General features: G+C 44.4%; 2 protein-coding genes across 9 annotated transcripts; both read left to right on the top strand.

The window, feature by feature from the left end:
* Window positions 1-1473: 1473 nt before the first annotated feature.
* On the top strand, window positions 1474-18014 carry LOC100114025 (quinone oxidoreductase). Of its 8 annotated transcripts, none has more exons than XM_032597238.1 (4): window positions 1474-1825; window positions 14963-15542; window positions 16062-16243; window positions 16653-18014. In XM_032597238.1, the coding sequence occupies exons 2-4, from the start codon at window positions 15009-15011 to the stop codon at window positions 17068-17070; spliced, it is 1134 nt and encodes a 377-aa protein (XP_032453129.1). In that variant the 5' UTR covers window positions 1474-1825; window positions 14963-15008; the 3' UTR covers window positions 17071-18014. The 8 variants fall into 8 exon arrangements, with proteins under 8 accessions (XP_032453129.1, XP_032453128.1, XP_008209541.1 ...); XM_032597237.1 differs by having other exon boundaries at window positions 1605-1825; window positions 14960-15542; XM_008211319.4 differs by having other exon boundaries at window positions 1614-1825; window positions 16635-18014.
* Window positions 18015-18583: 569 nt separating this feature from the next.
* On the top strand, window positions 18584-23398 carry LOC100677917 (dynamin-binding protein). Its single transcript, XM_003427060.5, has 9 exons — window positions 18584-18775; window positions 19038-19215; window positions 19288-19406; window positions 19473-20885; window positions 20956-21105; window positions 21184-21786; window positions 21870-22049; window positions 22123-22713; window positions 22786-23398. The coding sequence occupies exons 1-9, from the start codon at window positions 18686-18688 to the stop codon at window positions 22972-22974; spliced, it is 3513 nt and encodes a 1170-aa protein (XP_003427108.1). The 5' UTR covers window positions 18584-18685; the 3' UTR covers window positions 22975-23398.
* Window positions 23399-25113: the final 1715 nt, after the last annotated feature.

The raw sequence follows: 25113 nt of genomic DNA, 5'->3' as shown, positions 1-25113 counted from the left end.
TCATTACGGTCTGTCTATGCGCTAGAATTTTGCCATTGTGATACGGCGAGAGGACAATTTTGCGGAAACTTTTCAGCGTTATGCACGTGGCGTTTCACGCGGATAGGCAGTGCTCTTGCGGGCGCGCGAATCGCTTCTCTTTAAAGGCCTGAAAAAACACGCGTTTGTTTGTCTTCGAAAAGGCTGCTGCAGTTGGCGGTTAGTCTATATTTATACTCGGTTCCTATTGACTTTGTTTACGGATGTGGAGATCGATTTACCGATCGGCGATACTTTTATCTAAAAGTCATCGAAGGTAATTCAGAGACTATGCTTATCTCGAACGAATAGGAAATGATAGTTGCGTGACTGATGAATGTTTCTTGCTGAGTAATGTTGATTTTTAAATACTTGATCCTGTTGAGTTTTCATGATCCAATAAGCAGACGATTGGTTTTCATTTATCGTGAGGTGACATTGCACAGTCGATGAGCGCATCGTATCCATGCGTCTGATAACCGATGACGAGATAGTTTTCAAATTATTCCAAATCAGGATAATACTAGGAAAGTGCAAGTTTATCCTTTAAACACGTACGAATTCCTCGTCGCAGTGGTTCCCCTGCGTAACAGAGCCGTATCTTTATCTAGAAGCTTACGACAAAAGCGTACACGATAGGTCAATTCAAAAACTTTTCCTTTCTCTCAGCGCTCGGTCAGGGACACTCGTGCGTTCGCGTAATTTTTCCCGCCGATGCCATTATGCCATTACATTATACCCTCGAAGCGCAGTTAGCTTCAATCAGAGCTTCATTGCTCGAAACACGGAATCGTAATATGTTAAGCGAGCATCGACTATCGCGTGATTTTCCGACGTTAACCCGACAGAGCTCGGCATGCATAATTTCTAATGCTCTATGTAGGCGCATGAATTTCCAGCACGATTATTACGCGTGGAAAATTTTTCATCTACGCTTTAAAGCTTGTCTAGGAGACTCGAGTAATTTTAAATTGAGCCGTCTTCGAAAGCTCGAAAGTTCGTATCCCGCGCTGAAGATAAAACCCCGAGAGTTAACCGACGCTCGGTAAGGAAAATTTCTCGCTACTCGGTCGCCGATCCGTACGACGTTTATCGACCTCCGATAAGCAGAAAGCGACAGGGTCGCGCTGTCGGTAAGCTAGCTACCTTCAGTCAAAGAACGTTATTCGAAATCGCAAGCTCCGCCAACGGCGGCAATTCAAAACGCTCTTCTTACACCACCACCGCGAGTCGCACGCGAAATTCGGAAAAAAGGGTTACACAGCGAAATCCCTCCCGTACAAAAGCAGCATCAAAGACTGAGGAAGAGATCGAGGCCTCCGTAAGCGAGGGCATGGACCTCTGTCGGGGGCGTCCGCGCGATCGATCCTCTCTCCCTCCCTCGAGGGATACGTATAGTAGGTATAGTCTGCAGGCGTAAAAAAGCCAACACTAGAACACACACACACACACACACGCGCGTAGTAAAGGGAGGGAGGGAGAGACTTCGCGAATGCGGACCTTCCGGAGTCGGCGCGCAGCTACGCGCGGAGGATCCCCCCCTTTTTGGACCCCTCCGCGGCTCTAAACTCGTCCTTCGCTCTCTGCACTCCGCGACTCATTCGCTCGCGCGCACTCGCTAGTATAGTACAATAGTCCAGACTGTAGCCCAGGAGCGCGCGGAACGTATCGCTCTTCCTCTCTCTCTATACATATCCTCTTTATTGCTGCGAGTCAGTCTGTCCGGGCGTCTGCAGGTGTTGGAAGTGCGACAAAGACGGAGCGCGAAGGGAAAGCTGACATCTTCAAGCTATTCGACCTTCCATAGGTGAGTTCACTCTCTGTGCGGGGATGATACGGGGGGGGTCGTGCGCGCGGCGTTCTTTCCGTGACCTCTAAGGCCTGTCTCTAGAGAGAGAGAGAGAGAGAGAGAGAGCGTAAAAAGGAGATTTATCGATTCAGGCGGTTGATTTTCGGTAGTGCGCGTCGTCGCGTTCGCCGCGGGAAAGAGAGAGATCGAGAGTCGACGCGACGGCTCGCGTCGTCGCGCTGCTGCGATCAGCTGCTTAGCATAGCGACGCTGTCATCAGGGCAATGTTTTCGCTCTTTCGGATTTTTACATTGCGAAAAGTTGAAGGCGAAAAACTTTCATCGTCCAAAGCAATTCCGACTCTTCGTACGAAGGGCTTCTCCAAACAAACCCTCCCTGCGGGTCGGTTTTTATACGTGACAAAAAAAAAAATAAAATAAATAAATAAATAAAAGAACTCGGCTCCGGTCTCAATAATCTCCGAGTCGTCGGAGGCTCGAGCGTTATTGTCACTTGACACCGAGCCCACGCCGACGTTAACTCCCGTCAATTGCTCGCAATTTCGCCTATACGCGTGCCTCACTCTACGCACGAATATACTTACAAAGCTCTATACGTACGTACGTCATTGAGCTGTAGGAGCGACTGTATATAGCGGCGGCGGCGGCGGCGCTGCATCGGTGTCAGCACGCGCGCCTAGTCGACCCGGCGATCGATAAACTTTGTCTACTCTCGTTTGCCCCTCTGTGTGTTCGTGTGTGCGTGTGTGCGTGTGTATTATATACCTATATACAAAGCACGCAGCGCGAGAGCGAGTGAAAAATAAAATTTGACGGGAGTCATTTTTTTTTTATTGCGCCTATTCTATAGTGCCAAGGTCGCGAGTCGAATTCATTGCGCTCGTTATGAATCTTCTCTCTTGTTGGGACTATTTTTATAATCGACGAGATGCCGGCGATCGTTGCGATTAATCGCGTCTTATATGGTTGATTTATATTCTGATCGTGATCCCGCTGCGGAGAAGAGGCGAAATGACAAATTGAAGGGGTATATATATATATATATATATATATATATATATATATATATATATATATATATATATAGTTTTGGGTAAACAGAGATAATACCGGCGATGACGGGATGTATTTTGTATATTCAAGGCTCTCATAGTGATTGGATTGATGGATCGCGCGCGACTCTTACGATGGAAAATCGTTACGAGTATCCCGAATCGAATTATATTTGCGCGTTACATGTCGAATCGCCGTTTCGTATAAACACCTGCAAGGACTCGCGGGAAATGTTCTCAATGATCATTCATATAGCAGCCTGTCAGTTCGCGGAATAGCAGCCGAGCTAATAACACGTTCCGACGACGTTCATGCGTTATGCACCTCGTCCTCTTCGTCTAATTCGTTTAGCGCTTAAGCAGATCAGCGAGAGCAAACAAGCCCCGATTTCGAACCGTAAACCAATCCCAGCGAAAGAGAAAACAACCATCCGTGTATAACGAGAAAAAGGACACAGACGAGGCTATAGATAAGAGATCAAGCGTCTCGAGCGCAAGATGTAAACAAATGTGGCGACTCGCGCCTGCGCAACCGGCAGCCCTTTGTCCGTCCGCGCAGTTCGCGCGATTCGTATAGCTGTTATCGGCGGGCATCGATTTCGGAGCCGCAAGGACGCTGCGCTGCGGAGTTGAGATTTTCTCTATATATGCTTCCGCAAGGACTCGTGCGTCGCCTGTAGTGTACGGCGCACCTCTTCCTGGTATATAGCTATTTTATTAGAGCGGATGAGAGAGAGAGAGAGAGAGAGAGAGAGAGACGGAATTAGACGAGGAGCTTTTGGAGTCGTTGATGCCGTTGTTGTTGTGGTTGGTGCGATAAGGTCGACGGAGGTGTGGTTGACTTTCACGAGCTCTTCGTCTTAATTATTGACGTTTTAATTAAGTGTAAAGTGTAGTTTAAATTAATGATCGCATCGCTGGATTTAAATTTTACCAAGATCGCTCGTTCTCTGCGGATCCTTTTTTTTTTCTTTTCTTCGGTAATATGGTGCGACTGTATCTGAAAATAAGTTCTCGTTGAAACTTTAAAAGTGTCCATATAGATAAACTCCTCCGATGTATAAACGCTTTCGAAAAGTTTGATTCGCAAAAACTTATAGTGAAATAGAGACTTGGCGGTTCGATATTTTTACACCCTTTCGGAGAAAGAGAGAACGGGCATGTACAACGCAGCTTTTTATTTAAAAATCCTTCTGCCCAAGGTTTGGCGATAATAACGCCCGTGTATAAGATGTGCGAGTTTTTGTGCGTCATCCGTTTATACGTCGTTTTTTCAACCCTTGAGTAAGCCGAGACTTTCTGGTGGCGACGCGTCGCTATGTGGCAATATTGCTCACGCGGATAAGCAATGTTAACTTAATTACTATTGACTTTCGAATTATTATACACGTGTAAGTATAAGTAAAGGTCAGGTTAGGTAAGACAGGCTTAGAAACGGTTCACGCGAATAGCCAGTATCCATGATCTGAGCTCCAAAAAAAAAAAAAAAAAAAAACACAAATTGACGCGCAAAGTACATCGGTCTAGTGTATAATCAGCGATTACGTCGGTTCGCCTAGTCAGCATCGGCCGGCACAGGTTTCCGTTGTCTCGGCTCACACAGAGACACGCTGATAAAAGTACAAGACAAAGAGCATTGTGTCAGGTGCCGCTATATCAGCCGAAACGCGTCTCGCATTTCTGCTCGAGGAGCGCGTGCGTCAGCGCGCCGAAAAAATATCGCGCTGAAAATATGAGAGAATATATCGTATACATACTATTTTATATATAAAACACACGCTAGAACGTCCGAGTACGCTTTCTATCTCGACTCGATAAATTAATGACGCGCGTGCACGGTAATTAGGTCACGTTTAGCGAGATTCGACGGACGGACGCGCGATATTGCATCCGATAGATTCGCCGATGGCCACGTGCGCTTAGAGGATTCTCGGAACGGATTGGATGAGTTTTCTCCCGTTTGCGCTATATACATAGTCTTCATTTTTTCATACTGGAGAGGGTTGGAGCGTCAAGTCAGATTTTTTTTTTTTTTTTGGCTTTTTATGCTCTGTATTGTTTGTAGGTGACGCAGAGTTTGCGCATCGTTAGATTTAAAATGTGACGATTAAAAGTTTTATTAAAAATATCCGATTTCCGTGTAAAATTATGCGCGGCATCGACAGCGAGTGAAAAATCAATCTTTGGCGTGCGCGGAATGATTACAAGGACTATATACATTCTTACGCGCGTGACGATTACGGCATTGGGACTATCTTTTGCGGAATATTTTTCGTTCGACGAGAGAAAAAAAGGCGCGCGACCGGACAAAAACTCACACAATTTTAAAGTCGAACAAGAGTGATCTATTCTTAGCGACGAGACGATCGATCGGATAAACACGTAAAAAATGATTTTTCAAATTCAAATCGATTTTTTCCCGCGTTCGCTTGAGATAAAAAATCCGCAACGCGTCCACTCAGCTATAGCTGGCAAAAACAGAGCCGAAAGGAATAAACGCGGCTATCCGCTCGATGACTCCGAATAAGCGCCGTTAGCCTCTCTCTCTCTCTCTCTCTCTCTAACGCGAAATCGCGTCGCGAAGGTGAGTATAATACAATAATAGCCGAGAGTAAAGAGAGTCGAGGGGAAACGACGACGACGACGACGACGACGACGACGACGACGACGACGGTTCGCACTCGCGACTACGAACAAATAAGCGTATCGAAGGCCGGATATCACGTGAACGCCTGCAGTACACGCTATGTGCGGCTACGTGATCTGCGAGTTAAGAGACCGTTTGGTCGTGCGCCGCTGCTGCTGCATATATATATATATATATATATATATAGCTCTGTGTGTACCTCCGCTCGCCACTATTTTTCGCTTATCGTTGCGTCGACTGCTTTTACGACTGTTTTCCTTTGCCCGAGATCTCTGCGCGATGAGTGAGAAAACGCAGACTGCGATGGATATATCGTCCGCTTTGGCTATATATACTATTTTTTACGGCTTTGTTGTTGGAAAGTGCGCTATGCGGTCATTACGCTAACGCACGTCAGGTAATTTCGGATTCGATTTTCTCGCTGATGCGTGTAATCGCAGGACGCGTGATTTTTGTGAATTAAAAAACATCGTTATCTCGCTCAAACATGTCGCGCGAGCTCTATCTTTGCCAAAACGCTATTTCACGGCGGGCAAGCCTTTTTTTTTTTTTTTAGTGTACATAGCTAAAAGCGCGCGGCTGATAAGGAGGAATCGGCCCGGTGATGTACTTTGCACCTTGATATCTCTGAGATATACCTATACTCGTGTTCGATTTTCTTATTTTATAATCTGTTTGAAAGTAGTTGAGAACAACAGGATGATATCCTATGTTTGCACGTTGTTCAATCCCGAGTCTCTCGAAAAAGTTGAACAAATCGTTGAGATGCGATCGTTTTATTATATACGGATCGCAGAGTCGTCAAAGCTATTCTAAGCTGCGATTACAGCTCAAACAATGTTTATTAAGTTGACAACGACTCGTTGCTATCTTATCCGTAGTTATGCATCGACGCCTATTATTCCAAGCTCTACTATTAGAAACAACAAGGCACTTTCGCCTCGAAAATAACTTTGGCCATTCCTCAAAATCCCTAATCTCGATCTCGCCTCCAGACAACGATCTTCACGCCGATCACGTGATCGGCAGATACAGTATAGGCACTCTGAAGTATTTACAGCATTGTACTCGATAATGAATAAGCTATACACGCATTTATCTCCCCTGCGATAACGGCCGACCCATATTCCCCGAGAATCTAAACAAAATGCGCCTCTAAATTAGCGTCCCACACACGAGTCTCCTAATCAGTCTCTTGTGTGTAAACCGTCATCATTCGCTAATCCATTAGCAACAACGATAAAACCTCACAATGCCTCGTCGTCTGTATATAGTAAAAGCGATGATAGCGCGCGTGTTGTTGTTGTTGTTTTGCGACGAGCCGCACGCATCACCTCGTATAGTCGGTTTATTAGGGACAAAAAGAAGCATTTCTTCGCCTACGTGACGACGAGCACGAGGAATCTATTATAAATAGTCGTTTTTGATATCATCGCGTGATTTCGATTTTTTTTTTTTTTATTATTCGGTGATTTTCCTAATCGCTATTGCTTCGAAAGCTTCGCGGAAGATGATGAAGGATGTCGTTCTCTCGCGAAACTTTGCGATTACATACTACTTTGCACAATCGTGCGTCGATTCGTGCAAAACGCTCGATTACGCACACTTTCGAGATAATTTAGCTTCATCTTAGCGAATCCAGCTCGTTATGATAATGAAAAAGCGAGTATGAATATTGATTATGTTTACTCGCGTCGTTTTTTTTTTTTTTTTTGTTTTCTGCTGCACACCTGCACGGCGCCCATTGCGGTGCCACACGAGACACGCCGCGGACGCGTGCAAGAACGATGCACTGCAGAGACGCGTGCACGTGACTCTTTTTCTTCTGTGCTGATGCTGATCGAGAGGTGTTTCGAACGATTGTGCGATTATCCAGATGGATCGTTTTACTTTGTTTATCGTCCTGCTTTTGTGCGGGATGACTGAGAAGCTGATGTTATCGTGTTGGTATAGAGATGGCGATTCATGGGTTTACGATTGTATAAATATAGAATGATGGATTCGGCGTTATGTAATCCTTATCGTGGCGGCGATGTGCTCTTTATAGCCAAATTCATCACGGCGGGAATCAGTTCGTTCGGTGATTTTTTTTATCAATTAAAAAGGTGTAATCGGAGGAAATTAATGCGTTCAATGATAACGAATGGCGCATTGACTCTGCGCTTATCCTGCCTTTTTATTACGTATCTGCTGCAGGTTAAAGCTCTCCGTGTGCGTTTGATGATTATTTTTCTTTCGTAAAATGCATGATCGCGAATAAACAAAAATATATACGTATCGGCAAGGACAGCGCATAAATTCAACGCGTCTCTCCCTCATCAGGAATCGCTTATAATTATTCACAAAAAAAAAAAATAAATAAATAAAAATCAAAATTCGTCATCTCCCCCCCCTCAAAAAGATATTTTGTCTCACACCGCAGATTTGCAGCGCTAAAAACTCGTTCGTCTCTCTCTCTACACTTACAGAGCGCGCGCAGCAGCAGTGATGTAAGCGCTCGTTTCTCTATAGTATACGCGCTTGGGGCTTTTCTGTCAACGACCTGCTCCAAGGATCGCACAGGCCGACTATGCAGCCATTCGGCCGCGTCGTGCGGAGCACATGCGCACTGTGTATATACACTCGGGAAAAAAAGAAACCGGAGCGCGGATCGACGTATACTTACGCCGATGAGAAATCGATTCTCGGCTTTGTTATGCGCGATGTGCATACGTGCTTCTGTATACAGCCGTGGAAGAATCGAAGAAAATTTCACCGATAAGAGCTTTCACGCGCACGTGGCTTCTATATATACTGACTCGCGTCGAGAGATTGATTTAGTTCCAGGGCGTCTATCTATAATGCGCGGCTATTTTTAGATCCGTACGTACGTCGTGGAAATAACAAGATCGGTGAGAAAAATGCATCTCTCGGATTCAATTTGTTAGCATGACTCGTTTCGACAAAGCTCGTATGAATCGCGTGACGCTAATACCGCTCGGTTAGCGCGTGCCGCAGCCGATTCCTATAACTGAACTTTATAGTGCGCCGCGGTGCAACCTTGCCGATCGCGTATACGCACCGGTTAGCTCTACCTTTACCGTGCGACCTCACACTCGACGTTTTTACGCCGACGTAAATTTAATTACTCGGCCATTGCGGTTGCACAATTGCCAGATATTTACGATCCCCTATACGCGTAATTCGCGCGCGAGTGTGTGTGCGGATCGATGATTACATGTAAGGGAAATGGATAATTGGCTTAATTTCAAAACGAGGGCAATTAAGCGCGAAGCGAATAATTGCACGTCTCTGCGGCAACTAATCGGACCGGCGCGCGAAAAATCGAAATTGCAAATTGGTTCATCGTCGCGGTATACATGAATGTCAAGCGGCTTTGGAAAATTCATGTAATAGACGGACGGCCGTCTGTCTAACCCGGACGCGATGAATCAGACGCTGTTTACGCGCGGGCTTTGAAAATTTACGGGTCGAAAATAGCTATTCTATAGAAGGTCTAGAAATCGCTTGATTTATGCGTGCGAGTTTTCTGGAAAATGATGATTTATAGACGATTCTGCATGCGTAATGGCTTGTTTTACAGGTCGTTAGTGGATCGTTTCTTTCTTTCGCGATAATGCACGTCAAAACGAAGCTTCAGCGAGAAATGCGTTAACTCGTGCGCACGTGCAAGGTCGAAACGCATTGCGATAGGATGTTTGTGTCTAGCCGCGTTTTGCACTCAAGTTCGATAATCCACGATCTTTGTTCTCCGCCGACGATTGAAAATTAAACGAAGCTGTCGATCAGCTTGTTTACGTCCGAGTTCGAAATCTCTTAATCATCTTTTTAAAAACTTAGGCCTGTCTCTCCCTGCAACCTTGGCATGATAATTAGCTGCTGAGCTATCAGGGTTTTAGCGAATTGTCAGTGCGACTTTTAGGAACGAAAAATCTATGACTCAGACACGCGCGATTCACCTGGGGAAAACCGGACGCACGCGCGTAATTTTTTACTGTGGTAATATACTTCCGAAGTTAATAGTTAGTCCGTCGATTCGGTGAAAAATTTCAAAACGGAGAGCCTATTTTTGTGACTCGAGCGCAGCGCGTCTATTCTCGCTTCTTTCAACATTCCCCTCTGGCAAATATACTGAGTGCACAGCACGTGTCCAGTGTAAACCGCGCGAAAATGTCCGGTCGAATCAGCAGCCAAAACGACGAGAAGTCTCGTCCAAAGAGAAAAAAAAAGCAATCTCCGCTTGTATCAACGCTCGCGCGGGGTTAGCGAACGACAAGCGGTTCAGGGCCGCTCGTTGCACTCCGCGATGTACCATAAGCTTCACCTACAGACTCCGAGCCAAACAACGAATCTATCCTCCTCTCGACGACGAAAGAAGAAACCATCGATAAGTCACTCGAAAGAAAAACATTCATCTCTCCAAAGCGCAGCTGCAGGTGTTCGTGTGTATAACGAAAAGGAGAATCCACTGCAGGGGGGGGGGGGCATGCGCGCGATGCTCGCGGTGAGTCAGCTGCGCATAGAGCAGAGATCGCGCGCTCGTTGTTAGCCCCCGCGAACGTGGTGGGGAAAGGCGGTCGATGCCGCCGCCGGCACGCTGGAATCACGTGCACATCAGCAGGCATCCGCGTGCTCGACCCGCTTTTCTCTCTCTCTCTCTCTCTCGCTCGCACGCGCGCTTTCTTCGCGATTCATCTTTCGCAGCGATGCGGAGCCCTTTTGTCTTTCGAGTTTTTGGAACGATGCCCGAGGGTGTATATACACTTGTACGATAGAGAGAGAGAGAGAGTCAATGATCTGAGATGCGCGCACGAGCGTACACGGATTTTTGTTTATATATAGGCGGAGTAAACAAATCGCTTGCGCGGTTTGAAAAAAATTACGCGCTCCGAGACGTAAACAACTTCGAGTCGTTATTATTCACCGAGCAGTGCCTAGTTTTATGCATGACGATGGAAGCGGATTTTCTCGTTCTAAAGGGGACGGCTAAATTTGTTTTCGAGATGCGGCTTTTGTCGAAGAGACAAGACGGATAATTGAAATGTAAATTGCAATCGTGTTTTCGAAACTCGAGACGGATTCATCGCTGCTTTTTCACGCCGGTACAGTGTAGTGAGTAAGTCTATGTAAGCTGAGGTATTTTTCAAAACATTCGTCTGCTGATTGGAAAACTAACGCGTTGGTTCAATATTATTCGTATAGAAGCTTGAATATGGTTGCTTATTTTAACGCCGACCTCATCAATCCTGAACAACAAAGAAAAATCCATCGCGACAACGCGAAATTCGCGTAAATATAGCCGGTCCGCGGCGGAGTAGTCCTGAAAATTTGAATTTTTTATTCCGAATCGATCGGGCTGCGAAGCGCGAAAATAAGTACTCTCTCGATTTTCGGTCAGCTAAAAATGTAGAGGCTGCATCTCGGCTTCGTTCTGGTTTCACGCATAAAGCCTGGCGCGTCTGTACGTCTGAGCGAATATCTAAGCTGACTTAGGTTCGTTTTTATTGTTATTCTGAAGTGTGCGAGGGGATGAGAATTAGATCAATGCTTTATTTTCTATCACTGATGATTTCGTATTAAGTGTGGATTATAGAATTGACCTTGGCATAAAAAAAAACGCTTTTCAATGCTCGCCTTTGTAACGTCTTTTCCATAACACACTTTAGTGTTTACTCAAGCACACTCGATCGGATAACATGAAAACCCACATTCGCAGATGTGTCATTAAGAAATCAATAAATTCAACAGGTCGCTAAAAACAAGGGAATCCAATAGAAAGTCCCACATTATTCTCCAAGCACTGCAATCAAACTAGACTAGAAACCGACTACGATTCCGCAAACCCATCAAACTTTCTCATCCATTGAATTATCAACCGCAAAAACCGGCCGCCAAAGAAAAAAGAAAAAAATAATTCACCGTCGCGGTGTATACCGTTGCGATTACGTCGTAAGTTCGTGAGCGACCGGCGAGAGAGAGAGAGAGAGAGAAAGAGAAAGAATCGAGTGTCGCGGGAGACAGCGCGGAGCCCTGATCGCGAGCTGGGATTTTAATTTATTCTTGAATGTACTCGACGACGGAAATCCACGCGAGAGAGAGTGAGAGAGTGAGCGGACGCGAGCCACGACCTACCGTAACTCGCCACCGCTATATGCTGAAATTTGGATCAGCTGTTTGTATGTTTAATGAACTGACGTATTAGTGTAGTGGGTCGGGAGTGGGATTTGCGTAAATTTTTGTTCTCGGCGAGATTATAGCTGGCTGATTTTGGGTCTATTTTGAGGAATAGTTTATATATTCATTATTTTATTTGAATTTTCTTTTCGACGTGCTTTGGACGAGCCTCCTCGACCGGGACTGGGACAGTGTCGTATCGCTTGTTATGAGTTGGCCTGGCGATTATGAGAGTGTTATTGATTTTCCAACTAACTTTATCATCGTGTTACCACTAATTATTTTGACATTTAAACCGAACGCTCTATATGATCGAACTTATTTTTCTCTGAATAAAAGCAAGATACAATTGAATAACATCGGAAAATTGTAAAAAGAGGCGTTATCTCACGCCGATAACAAATCGATATACAGACACGCGTAAAGAGATTAGAAGCTTTTTGCCTGATTGTAATAATTTCCTGGAAGGACTTTTATATCGATACTATTATGTCAAGCTTTTTCGTAAATGTGTATAACAAAATCCCTGCCACGACTCTATTACGATAACTGATGTTGGATAACGTTGATCCGGAGGGGAGTATTTAAATCAAACAAGATCTAATAGTTTATTTGTCGCCACAAATGTTAGTAGAGTCTATATTTGCCGAAGACTAATGTACCGCGAATAAATCTCGCGAATGTAACCAACGTCTTTGTCGGTGAGTCGATTAGCAATGATAATCGTGCAGGTGTAGTTTTCAAAAAGTTGTTTTTCAGTTTTCCCCAAGCGCTGCTAATTCTCGGCAAAAATAAAATTTAACGAGATAAAAGCTTCTTTTAGTATTTCTGTACTTCCGTAGTCGATTGTTAGTTCGAGCTTCAAAAACAAATTAGCAGCAGTACTAACGCCTTTTTCCCACAATTGACGTCAGCCGGTCATAACGTATCTATCAAAATCATGATATACGTGGCGCAAATTGAACTGTTTTTAAAAAGAATCCGCACAAGATCTCTCGAACAATAAATCACACGGCTATCGGCTAATTCACAGGGAACGGCAGATTCTGTAAACATTTCCATTACTAACTATAACTCTCTCGTACAATAGTGTTATTTTCCAAAGTCTCAAAGGGTTCCTTATCTAACGAATCGACACGTGTCACGAATTTTCGCTTAGAGACTTCGCGGGCCGCACGTGAGGCATTATATACAAAAGCGAAGCGTCTCGCGCCTTTGTAAAGCCGTGTCACACTCGACGCTTGTCGTAACGACAAAGCCCATGCTTGTTTGTCGCCGTCGAGGTCGATTCTCGAGGTATTTTATAAATGTACGTAAGCCAACGGTAAAAAATTCTCACGAGCATCAGTTGAATCGAGCTTGAGTGACGGAGGATCGAAAAAATAAAAAAATCGAGTTGCATCGAGTGGAGCAGATTTGTTTTTTTTTCCTACTCGTCGCTCTTTCATTCGGTTACACGATTTTCCACTGACTTACCGAGAGGCACTTCCAACGAGGAATTTCTCGCAAGGCGAGCGATTTTTCGCTCCGGTGCTTTTCCTCTCTCGCTCAGCGTGCAACTTCCTGCGATGTATTTCGATGAAAAAAAAAAAAATACGTTTTATTGCTGGAAGCGTGTATAGTAAGAGCTCATCGGGTGTGTCATCCGGCGTTAGAGGCGCAGTATACTGTTGTTTACTGTCATCGGGTGGAACATTTTTTTATTTAAAAAATATACGTTCAGTGAATCAGAAGGTCTTGTCAACGCGTGATTTAAAGCAAAGAGTATTCGAGCACTTGAAAAACGTATAATTCAAGGCTCGCCGCGCATACGCCCTGTCGACTCACCTTGGACGGCCATGTCAAGGGTCGAGACTGGATTCTGCGGTGAATCCACGCGATCAACGCCTGCACGAGCTGCTGCGAAAATTCACTTCTGACCCGGTCATGGATGTTTGATAAATATCGAAGCGCAACGAACTCTGCACTTGAACCTGAGGATGAAATCTCGCGATAACATTTATTCGCCGGATATCACAATGTTGTGATTTATACGGCCAATTACTCATCGACAAAGTCAATTCCTCCGTCCTCGGCGATCTTAATTATTCAGCGGAAAATCAGCAAACAATGTCCCACCCGAAAAAATACATATTCTATTTCGAACAGTCCTTCCTCGAGAAGAACAAAAGCTCGATCAAAATCAAATATCCAAGAGTCACGTCTCCCTAAACTTCCATACGTACAGCCGCCCCCCCCCCCGCAAACGCGTATAAACGCAGCGAGCACAATAACAAGAGCTCGCAAAATTTACAGTTGTAGCGATAACGCGGGGCGGAGGCGATGATGTAAACAAAACGCTCGAAAAAGCGCAGCGCAGCAATAGAAGCGGCGGCTCCATGAGCCTGGCACGCGTCTCGCGAGTGTTCGAGCCTCCTTCTCCATAGCCCCTCCACTATACGGCCGGGCGACTGCGCACGAGTCGCTCCTTATAAAAGCGGCCTCGAACAGCTGCGACGAACCAGTACGTCGCGCATCGCTCAACGCTACGCGGCACGCGCGCTTTGAACGAGTCGAACTTTCTTTTGGTTCTTCCGTATAGCTTCTTCCGTATATATATATATATAAAAGTGTTGATTGTTTTGTCGCTCGAGGGAGAAAGTTATATATACCAGTGACAAGTCGTGCGTTGGAGTTTAGTTACGCGAGTTGAAAAAAAAAAAAAATAATAACATACCTACATAGGTATAGTGTCGAAGGGCGAAAGTCGTCGTTGCGGTTAGAGGAAGCCTCAAAATGCCAGTCGAATTGGCGCCGCTCGCTACACCCGCGCACAAAGCCGCTCCTGCGCCTTACAATGGGTAACTACATCTCTGTCTCTCATTGCTTCGCATCGATCGCCCGCTGTGTCCTTTTATTTCGGTGTCTTGTTTTCGTCTCGCGAGAGCGCAGGTGTCTCGTGAATGGCGCTGATGTCATACATACACACACACACACACACACGCGATGACGACTCTATCTCGGACAATTTGTCGTGAATTAATTAGTTGTTTATCAGTTACGAGGCGCATGTCACAGCTCCGTTTGGATTTACTGTACGAAACAGCGATTCCAAGTAGTATCGCGTCGATCGAGTCAGCCGCCCCGCAGCCTCCAGAAGCTTCTCGGGAGACACGAGCGCACAGCACCTCTCCTATAAATACCGGCCTCTCGCGCGCTCAAACAAACACGCCTATTCGAACACATCCAATAACCAATCGATACCCGTTATCCGTTCCAGCAGCCCAAGCAGCAGCAGCAGCAGCAGCAACAGCAGCATCGAGCCCAAGATGAACAAGCTGTGCCGGCAGCTGTCGATCGAGTCGCCCTCGGTGGGCGGCCGGGAGTGCGTCTTCAGTTTCGACGTGCCGGTGCCGGATGTGCCGGCCCGGGGAGCCCGGATCCGAGTCGTCTGCGCCGGCGCCTGCTATCACCCGAAGCGTTCCGGCTCGCTGACGAGCCTCAACTCCGTCTCGAGCGGAAGCAGCCTCGCGACCGACGTCTCCGTCGAGGGTGACTTCCCCTCGATGCTGCCCCATCACGGCATGAGGGACGCCGCGCTTTTCCCCGGCTACGAGGTCGCCGGAGTCGTCGAGAGCCTCGGCTCAGAGCTGACCGAGGACTGCGGCGTCAAGCTCGGTGACAGGGTTATCATGTATCCGTACGAGGGTATACCCAACGGCTACGTCGAGTACCTCGTCGTGCACGACCTCAAGTACCTCATCAAGGTGCCGGACAATATGCCCCTCAGCGTCGCCGCTATGCTGCCCGCAGGTGCTCTGCTCGCCATGAACACCGTGCACGCAGCCCACGAACTCGTTCAGGTAAGCTACTCTGGAGCTTTTCGCTTTATTTTATCTTCAATCTATCGTCGCGCTGTGAAAACATGTTTTCGACTTGTTCGAATTATACCTACGGCTGTTTCTCGCGGCGATAAGTGCGGGAAACAAGGCCTTACGCTGTGCACGCACGCTCTGCCGGTCTTTGTCGCGGTCCGTGTTATACTCCGGATTCGATTTTTTCAGCACAGCGTCGAAAAGCCGTTGCACAAGAGTGAATTCTATTGTCGAGCTTGAAAGGACTCAGAGTTTGAATAAAGTCTTAGAAAAGAACGGCATCGCTCGCGCGTATAAGATACCTTTGCTGGAAATCAGGTCAAAAGTGACAGACGCTAAACGACGATAACTAATCGTCCTTCCAAGCCGATTAACTTATCAACCTATTTACCCATATTTACTATAACCGAGCTCCTCTCGCGATCTTTACCGACGTCCTATATTCCGACCGGAAAGGAGCAAAAAAAAAAAATATCTATAATAACGACCGACGAATCGTCCTTGCAGAGCCTGCTGGAGGAGCGCGGCGACAACAGCGTCTGCAAGATCCTGATAGTCGGCACCGGTGGACTGGCCCTCTGGGCCCTCAGAATCGCAGCATACCAGTACTCGAACATGAAGGACCGCGTGACCATCACCATCGCCTCCCTCAAGGACGACGGCCTCATGATGGCTCAGGAATTCCAACGGTAAGCTCGCTGATCCTCCTTTACTCCTACGCTTTCCTTGTGTAGAGATAGACACTCGCCTCTTGTTGTTTGCACGCTATTATATCGTGGATGATTTTTTTTTTTTTTTTTTTTTTTTTCAACACACATATCGCACACTTTTCGCTCTGATGAACGAGCTAAATTCACGAACACGCGTGCGCTTTCGATGTTGTGATTGCACGGCGACGCTTATCCGGCGAGGGATTTTCTTATCGAGTCTCCTTATTCACACGGCGCTGAGGAAAGCCACAGTCCCAGCCGGATGAGTACAAATTTACAATGGCAGAACATTTTCGAGAGTTAGCGAGGGCCTCCGAAGGAAAAAGCTTCCCGACCGACAGCTCCGTCCGCTGCACTTATTCACAGGCAGTTGGTACTTTGATTACAGCGTGAACGTGGTCCAGTGGAGCGAGGACCTCTACGAGAAGCAGCTGATCGAGCGCACGATGGACGCTTGCGGCGGCCAGGTCGACGTGGTCATCGACTTCGGCACGACGTCCCGCAGCCTCCACCGCAGCATGCAGTGCCTCGGCAAGGGCGGCGTCGTCTTCGTCATCAAGGAGGTGGCCGATCGCCTCCTGCCCAAGTTCAGCCGTCGCGCCGAGGAGCGCCAGCAGAAGATCCAGCCGGTGGAACCGGGCAACCTTGAACAGCTGCGCGAGCTCGTCCAGCTGGTCGGCTCCGGCGAGATCGAGCCGCCGCCCCACACGGTCTATCCGGCCGAGGACGCCCTCGACGTCGTCCAGAAGCTCTGCCACTCCGAGATACAGGGCAGAGCCATCCTCCGCTTCTACCCGGCCGATTAAGCCGCTGGACGCGCGCCGACACGACTCGAGAGTTTCGCTGATGACGAGGCGGAATTTTCCATTATTATTACGCGACGGGAGAGCGGATGGCTCGATTCCTCTCCGCGACGTCTCTATATACTCGCCATGGTTTTGTGTTCCGGCCGCCCGGATGATGCCGCGGCTCTGGACGAGAGATATAAGGAACGACGAGAATACGATTGTGCGCAGCAGCGATGTAGAGAGAGAGAGAGAGAGAGAGAGAGAGAGAGAGAGCAAGGAGCGATCGAAAGCGGAACCTAATATTACATTAGTAGCGTATAACAGGCGTTATTACGTACGCACTTGATACGTAAGCAGGCAGAGAAAAGAAAAAAATAATAATGTCGCTTTTATCGCTGTTTCTCTTTTTAGGATCAGTATTTTTTTCTTTCGCGCTTCGGTTCGCGTTACGTTATTGTTACACTTTATCGTAGACTCGTGTGCATGTGACGCGCGTTATGAGAATGCGCTGGAAAGTAGAGGCCGGAGTGAGATGGACGAGTCGAGTATACGCTATGATCGATCGTGAAAGAAATCACACACTGTATACTCGACGCGATGGATTTATATCGCGATTATGACGATTGATATAACTTGTACCTTGAAAGACTGTTCGTTTAATTTTTAACGTGTATATCGTTATGTATTACGATTATTATGTATGAAAGCGTCTCTTTTTTTTATTGTCGTAGCTGTATAATTAGGATTAAACGAGTAAGAGATATCAGCGTGTAGCTATTAAGCAAATATTATTATTACTTGTATAACGTATGTAAGAGCAGACATTACGTCACTTTGTAAACGTTATATTGAGCGCCGTTTCGCTAAACACGGCCGGTGTATTATAAAGAAACAGAATTGTACTGTACGATGATAATACATATGACAAAATACGTTTTTTTTTTATAAATGGTCTCACACTCTCGGCTCTCTTTATTTTATCTCCGATCCTTCAACACGAATTTCCCGTACTTTACATTGGAATATAAAATTTTGAAATTCTAACCCGCACCACAGTCAGATATCGCGTAGGTTTGTACTTGTCACCTTTAGATGCGTAAATTTTAAATAATAGAGTTAACGACATTTAGTCGGTAAATAAGAGTCCACTTTGTACGCTTTAGGAATACAAAAATTTAAAAGAAAAAAAAAATGTTCCTAGTAACTTGATCGTCTGTTGCAATAAAAAGTCAACAAATAAAAAGGAGTCGCTTTATTGAATGAATATCCCGTATCAAGATGTTTCATTACTGCACCTTGATAAAATACTCCAGTTTTACGTAATCTCGCAAACTCCCAAATTAGGACTGCGTCGCCTTACAAATATTCATAACTTAGAAATACAAGCGTTACATAACTGCGCGATGTACTTATTTGCGGCGATGCTGCACGTTTGAATGTAGCGCGTCAGGTCACGTGACGCGACGGCAGTTGAAAAAACGCGATGAGCAGCGCTCACCACGTATATATGATCTCGTCCTCGTACTCGCCCAATTATCTTTCGTTTCATCATCAATAATAGCGACATTTTTCATTGTTGTCCTTATCAGCTGTGAACTGCCGATGTGGCCTGCGATAGGATTTGCACGAGATAATGGAGTCGGGGACACTTGCCAGAGTACTGCGTGACTTTCTCACGACCACAGACGGCGAAATAAGCCTCCACAAGGGAGACTTCTTTCTGGTAAGACATTTAACCTATTTGACGCATTCCTCTCTTGTAATTCTATACCTGTGTTTACAATAACATAACTGTTTTGCTCTACTGCGTCGAATTTAAACATTTTTTTCGGAATTATTTTCTTTTTGCATCGCGTCAAATATTTGCTCCGTTGCGTCATCTTGCACGATAAGAACAGTCGACCTGATTTTGATTGTAGAGTTTTTAGACGATTAAAAAATAAATTAAATTAAATTAATTATTTTAAATTATTTGAACCCCGTAGGTCCACAAAGTTGTCGATAAACACTGGTGTTATGGTCAATCCCACAATCGACTGGGAAAATTTCCTGTGCACAGCTTGCACAAAGTTGATGTGCCTCCGGTAAACGACAACGAATCCTTATTTATTTCCATTGCTCCCTTTCGAGGTGAACAGCCAGGAGATTTGTCTTTTAGTCAAGGTGATCATTTTTACAAGCAGCAAAACTGTATTATTTTCAAATTGTAAGTTGCGTATACTTATTTTAATGCAGGGGAAATAATAATTGGCAACGCGGAGTCATCGTCTGACTGGCTCACTGGACATATCGGCCCACGGGAGGGCATTTTCCCTGCGTCATATGTTTGGCAACTTGATCTGAATATATTAAAGGTATAATTTATTTTTCAAAGTTTTCACACTTAAGCAATGACACTAATATTTTAATGACGTTTCCAGAAGTCTATGCAAAAGAAGATAGTCAAGAGAAAAGCAAAAGTGAAAGCAAACCTTACAGCACAGTTGGACGAAGAATTGGATCTAGTTGAAGGAGAAATAGTGACCGTTACAGAGATTCTTGATGATGGATGGTGTAGGGGCTACAAAGATGATGGAAAAGAAGGAATCTTTCCAGAGGGATTCATTACATATCAAGATGATACGAATATTGATGAGATAGACAACACTTGTAATGCTGCTGCAGTAGAGGACAACGCATTTCCTTCATCCGCAATGTCAGGAAGAATTTATAAAGACTTTGGCGAGAGTGTCAATTATACACCTGAAGCACGGTATGATGATCCAGCACCAAATTACGAAGATTTATTCCCTGAAAAGTCGGAAAATCATCACGCACCAAAGATTGAAGTTACATCAGATTATAATCCACTTGGACTCAAGCCATACGCGATATCATTATTTCCATTCAACGCACAGTTTCCTAATGAATTAAGTTTTGGAGCAGGGCAAGTTGTTGAACTAGTTAAATATACCGATAATGAGTGGGCATTGGGGATAATTGATAATGTCCAAGGCATTTTTCCTGTTTCTTACGTCAATGTCATTGTTGATTGTGTTGACTCACAGGATGACATGGCACCTGATGATGGTGTAAAAGAGCAAGATCAAGATGATCTACAATCAAATGATCGCGTTAAAGTGGAATATAAATTTGATGCACAAATGGCGGGTGATCTTAACGTTACTGAAGGTGAAATCGTTACAATTGTCGAGGCTAACGATGAATGGGTTACTGTGAGAAATGACAAAGGTGAAACTGGTTTATGTCCTAGAAGTTATCTAACTACAGACTTCGAATCAAGCGACGACGTTTTTCACGATGCGCTTGACGATTATGTGGTAATCAGACACGAAAACAAGAACACAGGTGATAAAGAAATCGATAAAAGCAAAAGATTGTCCGAGCCGCATCGTCCCGCACCTCCTGCACCTTCTCCAGGAAGAGTTCCTTTGCAAAAACAGCATCATCAAGCTATGACTTCGGATGAAGAAAGTGATGCTTCTTTGACAAAACAGAATAAAGCCGACCAAAGACAAAACCTCATATCGGAATTATACTTAACAGAGAAAGATTTTGTCAGAGATTTGAAAATGACGTACGAAACTTTTCATTTGCACAATCCCGCTTTCCTCGAATCACGAAAAATTGATGTAACAACTCTATTTGGAAATATTTCACAAATTATAGAAGTTGCAGAAGAACTATTAGAATTGATACAGAGAGCGATGAAAGGGATTAACGAAGATTACCAAAGCATTGGTCCATGTTTTTTAAAAATGTCTGAAAAGATGAGAGTTGCCTATGAAAAGTATTGTAGTAATCACGAAGCGTCCTTGGCACTTTTGCAAAAGGTAAATATATCAATTATTATGTATAAATGTTACATATCAGATGAAGTATACAATATAATTTCTATTACAGTACAAAGACAACGAGGATATAATGAGAATATTCAATAAAGGTGTAGAGACACTGAGAGTACAAGTTCATTGCTTTGATATGAGCTCTGTATTGATCAAACCAGTCCAGAGGATATTGAAGTATCCATTACTTTTAGATGGATTATTAAAGGTATTTGGGAATATTTTCATTATGAATGTTAGTAATTTTTTATTGCTTATTTTTTAAAATATTCTTATCTTTTCACAGTGCACTGAAGATGGCCATCCAGATAAACCAAAGATTGAAGAGGCATCTAAAGTGATGGCTGACGTTGCCAGCTACATTAATGAATATAAAAGAAAGAAGGATTTAGCTTCCAAATATTTACATTCCAATAATACGTTAATAGGAAAAATGGCGAATTTAAACATGCATTCGGTGGCGAAAAAATCGTCGAGATTGAGCGCTAAGCTGTCCGCTACTTTAGGTCTAACCAATCTTCCAATCGATCCTAAGTTCGAAGAGTTGGTTAAAGATTTTTTGTCTCTTGAAAAGAGCACCAAACAGTTTCTAAAAGACGTTGATCAGTGTATTCAGTGGTTGGACGCTGAGACTTATTGTGGTGAAGTTCTTACTGAGCAGCTGCATCAGTATTACACCGGAGTACGTAGTGATGAAGTTTGGCGATTGCGTGAAGTAAGGCAGATCATAAGATCACAATACATAAAAGATTTTAAGTCGTGTATTGAAAGGCGTGTGATATCGCCTCTAAACGCTCTTATATCGCTACTGTCTGGACCTGAACTTTTGATTAACAAACGACACGATAAAATGCTCGATTATGACACCGCTATCTCAAGAAGAGACAAAGTAAGTTTCTTATTATTTATTTTATCATTTTTATAAATAAATCGTAAGCACCAATCGATAAATTTACTTTTTCTATATCGTAGGCAGAGGACATTTCTAGTGCTAAAAGCAATTTCGAAGCGTTGAATCAACAATTATTAGAAGAGCTTCCGGTATTCATACAAGCTTCAACTGCAATCCTTTACAATTGCATTGGCGCTTTTACGAATGCTCGAAAATTGTATAATGGAAAAATTTTGAAAAAATACATGAATATTTCAGAGGTGTGTATAAACTTTGAGAAGAACATTAAACAACTTTGTACACTGGTTATTATTAATTATACACTATTTTTAGGTCGTGAAACAGTTTTCGTTGGAAGATATTTACGAATCGTACTTTGTACATCATCACTCACTGTACAATGAAATTACTCGCTTGAGTTACGGAGGTACCAATGCAAGAGTTGAAAAAGACTCTGTAGACTATTGTTTGCAGTCCGAAGTTCACAAAAAGGCCGTGAAGGAAAAATACCCCCCTAACAAATTGTACATATTAACCCGCTCGATAACGGGCCCGACACCACACGATTTATCGGCAACCAAAGGCACCTTAGTTGGGGTGATAAAAACGATGAATCCGATGGGTGACACTTCCAAGTGGTTTGTTGATAACGGAAGTATGAAGGGATTCGTAGAGAGTCAGTATTTGGAAATAAGCGACGAAGCGAAGCTAATTGAAGAAAGTGCAGCCGCAGTTTCCATGGACAGTTCTGTCGATCTTATGTCTCTAGATTCGCCTGTAAAGGAAGCGAATAGATATTCCGCGGATATTCAATCGCTTTACTCTGATGTAAGCGACGATCTAGACCCTCCGCCAAATTACGAAAACCTTGATGACATCACGCCGAAAGAACCAAGACAATTGTATGAAAATATTCACGAAAAAGTACGTCGTTTATCTTTAATCACATTTCATAGTGAATTTTTATTTTTTACAAACGAAAATTGCTTTTTTCAGTTTGTCTACGCACTCTACGAATTCAATCATCCAGAACTTGCGGGAACTTTGAGCGTGAAGGAAGGCCAAGCCTTGAAAGTTTTGGAAAAACACGACCAAAAAAATAATCCTGATTGGTGGCTGGTAGAAGATCGAACTGGTGGCAAGGGATACGTTCCGGAGAACTACTTGGGCAAAAAACAAAACTAACGGGATAAGTTTCTGTGCCTTAATTTTATATATATATATATACACCTCAAAACTTACAAATATTTTCTATATTTTTTCTATATCTGTGATAGTCGATTAACTTTAAAGTAGAGAGGTTCAATATAAATTTTATTTCGATCTATATTATTATTATTTTTTTAAAAGTTATTGTTGTGTTTATCGATCGCGTGCTGATCTATTTTTAAAAGCTATCATGTAAATAAACGAATATTTACATAAAGTATTGTATTATTAAGAAAATCAATAGTTGCTACGCAATGTTCATTATGTAAGAATCATGGTATAATTGTCCGATTATTGTAAAATCAAAGAATTTTATTGCGAGACAGAAATCTCATGAATACGTAAACAAATTTTATACTCGAAACGTCTACGCTATAAATATAAAATGTTTTCGAACAAATTCGAATGGTTTTTATACTCGAAAGCCCAGATACCTATATGTGTACAGACGTTACAAAACATGGCAATTACACAGCCAGACAGACGAATATCTAACCAGGCCAGCATCTCCGCAGGCCGCGAGCGTTCGCCCACATACTGCTGCTGCTGCTGCTGCTGCACCTTTCGACTTCAATCGAATGCCGCTCAGCTCCGCACGAGAAGACGGAAACGCGCGAGAGCCCAAATCTCGCGCATCTCTCTAGACTCTCAAGACCGCGGCGCGCGAATCCGGTGCGAAATCGCACACGCGCGTCTATTTTCGAGCGGCGCGCCGCTGCGTTTTGCACAATAATGATGATAATAATTCCCGAGCGTAGGCGTCCTGGAGTCCGGCCAAAGCCTCAGCAGGCCCATTCCGAAGAAAAAGTTGAACGAGCTGGTAACGAGACTATATACGAGTCCGCCTATTTGCATTAACAAGTCGCATCACTGGGATTTTCGTCCGAGACGAGAGATGAGTCATTATTATTTTCCGACTGGCGATCGGTCGGAATATAATATTTTTCGAGCGATTTTCCATTTGCTGAGGTGCGGGGGGGGGGGGGGGGGGCAGGAGGCGCATTGGTTTCGTAATACAGCGACTGCGCTCGCTAATAGATCGTAAAGAAGCTTTATAGCTTTTTGGGGAGGATGATGAATCGTTCGCGCGGAATGTTTAGTAGGTTTTCGGTCGAGACTTTATTGGCGAATTTCGTACATTGTACGCGATGAAGATGCATTATCGGTTTCGCGATAAATCATATAGGCCGCAAGACCTGTTGTGCTTAAATCATCCACTCGCAGCTATAATACATTTATGCCGAATCAACGCATTGTCAAAAGCTTTTCGTTTATCCACAAATCAGCCGAATATGAATAATAGATTTTTTAAATCTCTCGCGAAATCAAGCGAAGACTTCCGAGAAACGTGAAATCTAGGTTTCATCGCGAGCCGTAGCAGGTAGCTTTCATTATGTCCGCCATGCGATAAGTCGGTCAAATTTTGCCGTTTAATCAAAAGTCTATTTGCGTTCCAAACAACTGTAATCCGACGTCTTCGCTAGCTTGTATACTTATCATCTTGATCGTTGCGATAAATATTTGTATACACAGTGTACAATAAGTTGCGAGCTCACTTTACGCAATTACATTGTTAATTAAAGCTGAAAACGAGATTCAGCTGCGGCGAAAGGCGACGAAGTAGAGTGTAGCTCGATTCTCGCGACTTCGTCAGGCATCATTACGTATGAAGATTTTCGCCGCGCGTGTATATAATTATTATTAACGGTTCGTTGCAGCGCGGCGCGAAAAACGCTATAAAATTGTTTATCTTTAGAACTCGAAGTTTTATGCATTAAAACACCGGAATAAGTCGAGGCGAAACGACTGCAACGCCTCTGCGTGTAAGAAGAAACCAGCGCGCACGTGTCAATCTCATTATAAGGCTGCGAGAAATTGATGAATTTCGTTCGTTTAAAAAGTAAATGAGCTCATCTCGCAGACAGTCGGGAAAAGAAGAAGCCTCGCCGTCTCTCTCTCTCTCTCTCTCTCTCTCGAAAGCCACTGTAATAAAAGCTCTCTCGAGACTTTGGCCGCGCGCGAAAAGGAGTAAGCGCGTTCCTGCGCTTAACGAGTCGTCTAGCGAGAAGCACACGGCCTCTTGGCACGTTCCATTTTTCGAAAATTTGGCAGCCT

The sequence above is a fragment of the Nasonia vitripennis genome, chromosome 2 (genome assembly GCF_009193385.2).
Source record: "Nasonia vitripennis strain AsymCx chromosome 2, Nvit_psr_1.1, whole genome shotgun sequence".
Classification (NCBI taxonomy): Eukaryota; Metazoa; Arthropoda; class Insecta; order Hymenoptera; family Pteromalidae; genus Nasonia; species Nasonia vitripennis.
The sequence above is the reverse complement of the archived record's forward strand: the minus strand, read 5'-3'. Positions and strand labels throughout refer to the sequence as shown.